We start from the raw sequence: 9,167 nt of genomic DNA, 5'->3' as shown, positions 1-9,167 counted from the left end.
GATCATTTGAACATTTATTGAAATGAAACCATGTGATGTTTAGAGGGAAAAATCACTATTTGGTGGAGCTGTTAACAACTCATCTCATCTGAAATGTGACCCAGACTACACACTTTTTGTAAGACGTCAAAAGCCAAAAAGGTTGGAAACCACTGGTTTAAACTTTAACAATGTGTTGTATTTTAAAAGCTTGTTATATTATCCATTGTGTCAAATCTCCATCTGAAAAGTAACTAAAGCTAAATGTAGTGGAGTAGAAAGTACAATATTTCCCTCTGAAATGTAGTGGAGTGGAAGTATAAAGTAGCATCAAATAGAAATACTTAAGTAAAGTACAAGTATCTAAAAATTGTACTTAAGTACATTTACTTGAGTAAATGAACTTAGTTACTTTCCACCACTGGATCCAGGCCAGTTGTCCCTTACCGGCACAGCTGAGAGTCAACCTGGAGAAAACATTCCCAACTCTAATCGAGGCTCTGCCGTCTCTTTGGGACCTGGGCATCTCAGTGCAGAGAGAAAAGATGGAACGGGAGCTCTCCAGGGAGTCATGGCAGAGGCAGGAGAACGGGAGGAGAAGAGGTGGAGGCACGTCTCTGTCAGATGCTCATTTGCGAACCTTTATGCAGGACTGAGATGACAGTTAATGTGCTGGTCAGGTAACAGGGTATTGGAATTTAGTGCTACTTTTCGCTGGCGTCAATGTTAATGTTCAATACTTATTCCTTTATGAGACACACTTGAAACAGCGAATTACACTGAATGACGGTTGTATGTGAGAAATAATAAGGGTTTGGGGGAATGAAATACACCAGATTTTTTTTTTTCCCATGATAATCTCACCAAAGGATTTGTTTTTCTCTTTGGTTTGTGGTTTGGATGGCACTTAGTGCATACTCCCCAGAGAGAGTTAGAGGTCACTATTCTTTTTATCATCTTTTTATCATCTTTTTATCTTTTACTGGCGTTTTATTGTCTTTTTATCATCTTTTTATCGTCTTTCTCTTGTCTTTTTACATCTTTTATCTTTTATCTTAATTCTATCTTAATTTTATCTTACTTTTATTCTATTAGTTTATTTATTTTGGTTTTCATCCTACGATTATACTACTATTTACTTGAATGTTTGCTCTTTTCCACCTCTATCCTCCTATGATCTTAATCTCTGTTTATTATCGTTTATATATAACTGACCTCACCAAAATACTCACTGGCATCAAGTCCTCCACCTGCCCCCTGGACCCCATTCCCTCCACCCTTGTCAAAGCTTGTCTCCCTTGTCTTAGCCCACTCATCACTGACATTATAAACTCCTCCCTCACCTCTGGCACTGTTCCCTCTCCTTTCAAGCTTGCTGCCATCACACCCATCCTCAAGAAGCCTGGCCTGGACTCTGACAACGCCAACAACTTCAGACCCATCTCAAACCTCCCATTTCTTTCTAAAATACTGTAACGCGTCATCACTACTCAACTCAAACAATACCTCCACACCAACCAGATATATGAAACATTCCAATCAGGCTTTCGAACACACCACAGTACAGAACCTGCTCTGCTTAAAGTCACCATTGACCTCCCACTCTCCTCTGATTCCGGCTCCCTCAACATCCTCCTCCTCCTCGACCTCAGTGCAGCCTTCGACACCATCAACCACTCCATCCTCCTCAGTCGCCTGCAATCCTGCATTGGCATAACTGGTTCAGCACTCTCATGATTCAAATCCTACCTTTCCGATAGATTTCACTACATCTCCATCAATAACTGCAAATCCGACACCACCCCAGTCACCCATGGTGTCCCCCAAGGCTCGGTGCTTGGTCCCCTCCTCTTCATCCTAGTCTACATGCTCCCCCTAGGTCATATCATACGGACTACAGTTTCATTGCTACGCCGACGACACCCAGCTCTATATCTCCACCAAAACCATCGGCCCTGCCATTCTCTCCACCCTCACGAATTGCCTCAATGAAATAAAAACCTGGATGAACAGCAACATTCTCAAGCTCAACGACAATAAATCGGAAATCATCATCATCGGCCCCAAATCCCTCCTACCCTCCTCCCAGGACTTCTCACTCAACATCGATGGTCACACAGTCACAGCTTCCCCCCTGGTCCGAAACCTTGGCGTCACTGTGGATCCCACCCTCTCCTTCAAGTCGCACATCAACAACATCACCAAAACGTCCTTTTTTAATCTCCGCAATATTGCTCAACTTCGGCCCACCCTCTCCTTCTCAGCTGCTGAAACACTCATCCACGCTTTCATAACCTCCAGACTGGACTACTGCAACGGCATCCTGCATGGCCTCCCTTCCACCGTCCTCCAAAAACGACAATACGTTCAGAACTCAGCTGCCCGGTTGCTCACCCATTCCCGCTCCAGAGAACACATAACACCCATCCTTCAACACCTTCACTGGCTCCCAATTCAAGATCCTCCTCATCACATACAAAGCTCTCAATAATCTCGCCCCCTCATAGCTGACAAATGAAATACCTTCTCCATCGCCACAACCCCACCCGCAACCTCAGATCAGCTGATGCCAACCTCCTGACCCCCATCACCAGGACCAAGCACTGCACCTTGGGGGACAGAGCCTTTGCCATCGCTTCCCCGACCCTCTTGAATTCCCTCCCTTCACACATCAGAAACTCGGACTCACTCCCTTCATTCAAAAATAAACTCAAAACCCACCTTTTCAAAAAGGCCTACAATATCTGACTCCCACTGCCTCTTCAGAACTGAAATGCACACTTATCATCTTCACTATCACTTTTGTATCAATGTTTTTATGTATTTTATATATTTCTTTTATTTTCCCCTAGCTGTTGTAAAGTGTCTTTGAGTACTATGTAAAGCGCTTACAAATAAAATGTATTATTATTAAATGTATAATGATTATTGGTGCATTGTTCTTGTTGTTGATTCTCATGACTTGTAGCAGCAGTTCTTTCTAGTTTGTGTGATTTGTCCTTTATCTGTTGGTAAGTGCATATGCAATAGACCAAAGCGCAAAAAACAACCCATGATTTCAAGTGCAAATGCCCTGTGCACTGTCTTAGTGGATCAGATAACAAGGTTTTAACACCCACGATGCGATTTGCACTGGTGTAAATCTTTAGTAGATCTGAGCCTGTGTGTCCCTGTTTAGGGTTAGGCTAACCCTCATAAAATAGAAATGACAAAAGACATGAAAAAAGCCTTTGTAAATTACAAGCAATTTTTATGTTAAGAAGCAGCAGGTCAAATCTGGCGGCCATGTCATAATTGGAAAAAAGTGTTTTCTTTTCTTTTTAGCCAATTTTGGGCTTGGTGTACTTGATGCAGCTGGTACAAAAACATATATTAACTATTTATAGTTGTTTTTTTTGGTGTGTTGTATATTTTATGAAACTACAGTAGTTTTAGAAGCTAAATATTATAACAACTCAAAATTGACCAATCCAGCTCAATCCAATCACAATTTTCGCCATAAGGTCCATCCCTGTGTGCATAGCAAATCTATTCCCACAATCCAGATGAGATCTTAGCTTTATACAACTATACTATACTACAATATTTCTTCAACACAGCTGCATCAGTAATGTCTGTTGCTATTTTTGCATTGGGTAGGTTTTTAAAAGTGTGTTCAAGACAGACGGGGGGAGGCAGTGCTTAGTATATTGGCTCTCAGCTTGTCTAAATTTGCATAATTGATGGGGAGACATTTAATGCAGCAGCATGTCTGGGGGACAGACACAAAAATGCATTTACTGATCCAGCGGTATAGACACTGGAAACACACTGCATATGTACCACCATCCACAACAGAGAGAAGGAAAAATATTTGTTTTTCAGAGCTGCACTGTTCTGGACTTCGCAACAAATGCCTAATCTATACAAAAACATGTAAAGAAATTGCTCTCAACCATTGTCTGTGGGTTTGCATTGAACTAGTTTGTGAAATCAGCTGCTGTAGTGTTTGTCAGACTCTGGGACCTGGTGGCACATGGTTGAGAATCACTGATTACAGCTAAAGGTGCATAACTGTTGTGAAGTACCTTTGGGGTTTTGTTATTGGTCACACATTTTTATCATATACCTATTTGCATTTAAACATTTTAGATCAGTTTGGACTTGCACTGATTTCCATCAATCCCTAGCCACCGACTTCTATCCATCCTCATTTCTAGCCACTGATCGCCATCCATTCTTAGCCACCGACCTTCATTTATCCCTTGTCACTGACCTCCATCCATCCCTAACCACTGACCCTGGTGTGAAGAGCTGTCCTAGAAAGGGTTAATTCTTCTGGAACGGAGAAACCTGCTTCCGCTCAGATGGATTGATGTCCCTATAAAAGAGACGGCGTTCTGCTGCTTCCTCCCCTTTGCAAACAGCGGTATACCAGGTCTCTGTGTGGTGAGAGTTTCTGTTGATTGCGTGAATAATGTACGTTTGTTTTTCCCTTTATTTTTCCATGTTATAGTAGTAAATCCTTTTGTTAGTTTCTGATGCTTAGAAAGTTCGTTTGGTTTAGCGATTATTATTAATTCCCCTGGTCATTGTGTCAGCTTACTGTTGCCACACCTATCACACTGCACTGATTTGGCGGTCTATTTAAAGGCCTTCACACTCACATCCACACTGTACACTGATATGTGCCTTGGTGGTGCGTGCTTGCTGCTGTATTTGCAAGACCCTCCTCCACCCGAGCCTCCACCTGATTTGGCTCTGCTCTGCTTGTATGCACCCTGGAGGGTCTTTATTTCTAAATTAATCCCCATGGGGAGATTATTGCAATGCATCTTGTTTATCATGTGCTATGTAACCATACCGGCAAGTCTAACTGTATTGCCATCTCTATTTGCATAAATAGTTCATCTATGACGGAGTGATTCCTTACAGAACTATCTTATGCTATGAACCCCACAACCATCCCCCGCCCGTCACTGGGGGACACTGAACATTCATAGAGTGGGAAATAAATCAATGAAATGAAAAGTGCAAATGAAATATAGATAAATATATATATATAATACATATGTAGCATGTTTGTAGTATGTTTGTGTATTAACCTCTTTTTTTAAAACAAAAACACTCTGCAGTCTTTTGAATCTCTATAATCAGGGGTGTCTCCAATCCTGGAAAAAAAGAGTTTGAATCTCTGAAATGTGTTTCAAACCACTTATCTCATTGGTGCATCTATGCTCCATATCAGGTTGGAAAACCCTGTGACCTGAGAGCCTCAAAGAACCATTTTCTGATTTCAAAACAGTCACAAGGGGGTGTATTGTAACATTCTATGTTGTCTTGAAACGCCAGTGTAAACAGGGTTTTAACTCCACTATAAAGGTGGCAGCAGAGTTGCCACCACTTTTTGGGTTTCAAAACACTTTCTTCTAACAGTGTAGAGCAGTGGTTGCAGTGAATGGCTTGGAGGTAAAGGGATTATAGTTGTGAGTGACCATGACTGCTGTAGACAAACCTGGTCTCAGTTGCTAGAGCCTTTTAAATCATTTGCCAACAACCAATTTCTTCCTTATCACAGTGTTGTGTTATCAAGTCCTCATTTTTTTATTTTTAGGTTATCATGGGTTACAAAAAGCTTCATTCATAAATCTTTTGTTGCGGGAAACTGTGAGGTAAATATGGTATGCACAGGATGAGAAGAAGGGGTTTTGGCAGAGGCTTACTGTATGTAACATGCTGAAGCATAGTATGAGCTGTAGAACTGCTCATGTAGCATCAAACAAGGTTCACCTCTGGGTCCTGTTCAATTATTCATGATCTAATCTGTAGAGACATCAGTCCTTATGATGTCCTGGAACATAATCTGTAAACCTTACTGAAGTAAACATATGCCTACATCTGCATTCGTCATCTTTCATTGATTTACTTCCAGTTTCTCCACAAGGATCAATAACGTTTCATCTTATATTATTATGTTTATGCCAATCACAGTTACTTACTGTTTAAGTTAACACTGGAACTCTCTCAGACCGACAGTCTATCAGTGTAGCTTCCAGGTCTGGAACCTTGCCAAAGACCAGCCTCCTATTCCCAGGCCTCTGTTCGCGGAGACCATTAGGAACATAGTGTCCTGGTACCTGGCCAACACACTGAGACTGATGCTGATTTACTGCCACTGGCCTCCAATAAAACATGATGCTGCTGTTGACTGGCCAGATGCTGCTGGTTTCAGTAGAGGGGAATGTTGGGATTAAGGAATGCTACTTTAGTCATTTGTACTTGTCAAGTGGAATGTTTGAATGAATGAAAATCCATCCAAACATGCAAGATAATTTCATTTATAGCATGTACACTTGATTTGAAGGGAATTTTAACAGTTGAGCACAGTTAATAGAATGTATTGTGCATAGTTGCATATTTCCCTCAGTAATTCAGTGAGAGCAGTCACGACAGCTGAGGTTTGATAGGTAATGTTCTACTGTACAGGCTACTACTGTTAAACTACAGGGATACTGACACATTCCAGTGTTTGGAGGATTAACATGATTTAAGGAAGTATTTATTCATAAACTTGGAATATTACCTTTCATACCCTTGGATAAGACACATGATAGAATCTCCAAAAAGATGGGATATCAAAACATTTCATCTTTCATGATGGCATACTTTTACAGTGCATTCACACAATAAACAGAATTTCTGTTAGTATGATACAATATGAGGTAAAAAAAATACTAACTTGAACTGAAACCATCTGTTGCAAGGGTTCTCCATTTATTACATCTCAGAGAATACATTATAAATAGCCTACTCAAAGATGAAAATACTATATTAGCGCTAAAATGTACTGTCTGACACATGAAAGAAATAACTACAGCAAAATGTTTTGCATCCTACCATAGGGTAACTAGTGATACCTACAAGTGTCTTACAGACATTAGAGGTCAGACATTTGTGTTCTTTATGCAAATATGTAAAAGTCACTGAAAAGGAAAAAATACTTTATGCAAACAAATGAGCCATTTCTATAGCCTATGCAGCTTTGCACTGCCTAACAGCACCACAACACCCAGAGCCTAACAACATACTGGTAGTGTGTCAGAGGACATGCGAAGGTAGTCATTATAGTCTGTGTTGTGTCACCAACTCTGAATAATTCAACACAATGGTGTGTCACATCCGAGGAATTAAAGTTTAAACATCTTAAACGTTTAAAGAGTGAACTTTTAGTCTTCAAGGGGAAGACATCAAAAAGTCAAAGATTAGCAGGTAAATAATACAACTCCTTAAAGAAATATATGTATTAATATGTGTATTAAGAGGTATGTGGCTGTGTGTAGCTATGTGCCACTGTAGTAATGTAGCCTCTACATAATAATAGTTTGGAAAGCGCTCATCTAGCCTCATTTACTAACCACTAACCTACTGCTGACATTTAAGTCAGAGCTACTCTACTCAATATTCAACATTTATTTTCCTACTGTTTCTGAGTCATCTACAAGCAGCGGAGATGGATGGAGATGTGTTGTTCTTTGTGCCATATTGCTTTTCCTGTTTATTCCAGAGTTTCATTCCCTGAAGTAGAACTGAATTTACGGTCAGGAGGAAACCACTGCATGCAGCGCGTGTCTCTCTCCCGCCGGTACAATGACGTTCCCGTTCTCCTCTCGCTGGCAGGGCTTCTCCTCGCATCTCACCGCGCGGATGATGACGCACGGCCTTGCAGGCTCCCCGCTCCCCCCGGCACGCGCGGGGCTGCGGCTGTCGCGCTCGAATTCTTCCTGCGCGCGCTGGATCTTCCTATTCCGGAGCTTCCTCTTGTGGAAGTGGAACGTTGCCAAGGAAACGAATACGATCCCCACGAGCACCGCCACCAGCACCAGGAGAGCGAGCGTGGAGGAGAACGGCGGGAAGAGGCTGACCTGGTCCGCGCAGGTGCCGTTGCCCTGGGAAACCCCGTGGCAGCGGTGCAGTGGCACCGACAGCCCCGCGGCCTCAGAGGTCCTGGTCGTCATCCGGTCCACCGTTCCCGTTTTTTGTGTCTCTTGGAACCCGGTACCCTGTCCTGCTTCCCGGGATCAGCGCGGTGACACTGGCCGGCCCATCTGGTTACCTGGACATAAGAGAAGTGAGATGAGACCCGCTCCCCCAACTCCAGAAGAGGAAGCATCTCTAACAGCACCATCTAAGACCCACCCTTTGAATGGGCTACATTATTAAAAAAAAAAAAAAAACACTCGCGCTTCAGTGGATAACCGTACAGCATGTAACAATAAATAACAAAACTGGCTCTAATGAGAAATAATGGTGTGAGAATTATGTCTGAAGAAGAAATAACTGCCAGTCCATAATCTATACCATACTGATAAATTTGCACAAAGAACATATTAATGTGAGATAGGGTGGGACAATACATGACTATTGTAATGTAGGCCTAGAGGGTTTAACAGATAGGCTACCCTTCCCTGTAGCTCCGCACAATGTGATATCACGATAAGAATGCCAGAATGTAAATTTTATGCAGAGGGCAGTCTACATTTGTTTCATTTCCATCTTATAAATCTATATTTATAGAAAGGGAAATGCTATTCTTACCTGATGAAATAGCCAGTCTAGGGAACAGTCCGTGTGTGGAGACTGGATCGCGGTGACGCATTTCACACAATGTGATGCTGAGCTCCGTTCATCCAGGATGGTTCTGCCGCAATCCGCTCAGCCTGCGACCAGGACAGCGCTTCTCCAACTAAATGGGCTACTGTAAGGAACGGAAAAAGTCTTTAGCATGCATGAAACTGATGGCGAAATGCAATGCCTAAATAGAGCTGTGGTCTTTTTGGTTTCCAGAAGCGTCCCTCCGGTCAGCTGCTGTTCCGCTCTGTAGCTATCTGAATGAAGAGCTGCAGCTGCATTAAAGGTCCCATATCAGTCAGCTGTCACGAGTGTTTTCCCTCCTCAAACGTAGTATGGACCATAATGGAGTGCTTCGTTTTTCTGTTAAATGTAGATTAGTTAGTAGGTTATCAATTTAATAATCTGAAGAATAAATGATCAGCGGTAAAATTGTTTCAATATTGGACCCTGTTCAGCTGTACCAGCTCATTCAGATGATGTAAATCTACTCAGTGAAGGCATTCCAGAGGGTGTGGCCATTCAAATACTGCAAACCTGCATGGTTGGAAGCATTTAAGTCGTTTTAGGAGGAGCCAACC

General features: G+C 42.1%; 1 protein-coding gene across 1 annotated transcript; it reads right to left on the bottom strand.

The window, feature by feature from the left end:
• Nucleotides 1-7,556: 7,556 nt before the first annotated feature.
• On the bottom strand, nt 7,557-8,648 carry LOC139667981 (uncharacterized protein C11orf87 homolog). Its single transcript, XM_071547452.1, has 2 exons — nt 8,554-8,648; nt 7,557-8,071 (listed from the first exon to the last, which is right to left on the bottom strand). The coding sequence occupies exon 2, from the start codon at nt 7,971-7,973 to the stop codon at nt 7,557-7,559; it is 417 nt and encodes a 138-aa protein (XP_071403553.1). The 5' UTR covers nt 7,974-8,071; nt 8,554-8,648.
• Between the last annotated feature and the right edge of the window lie 519 nt (nt 8,649-9,167).

The sequence above is a fragment of the Centroberyx affinis genome, unplaced genomic scaffold, assembly GCF_046629955.1.
Source record: "Centroberyx affinis isolate AG114_WGS23_722 - 3 ecotype Tasmania unplaced genomic scaffold, CSIRO-AGI_Caff_v1 ptg005927l_1, whole genome shotgun sequence".
NCBI lineage: Eukaryota > Metazoa > Chordata > Actinopteri > Beryciformes > Berycidae > Centroberyx > Centroberyx affinis.
The sequence above is the reverse complement of the archived record's forward strand: the minus strand, read 5'-3'. Positions and strand labels throughout refer to the sequence as shown.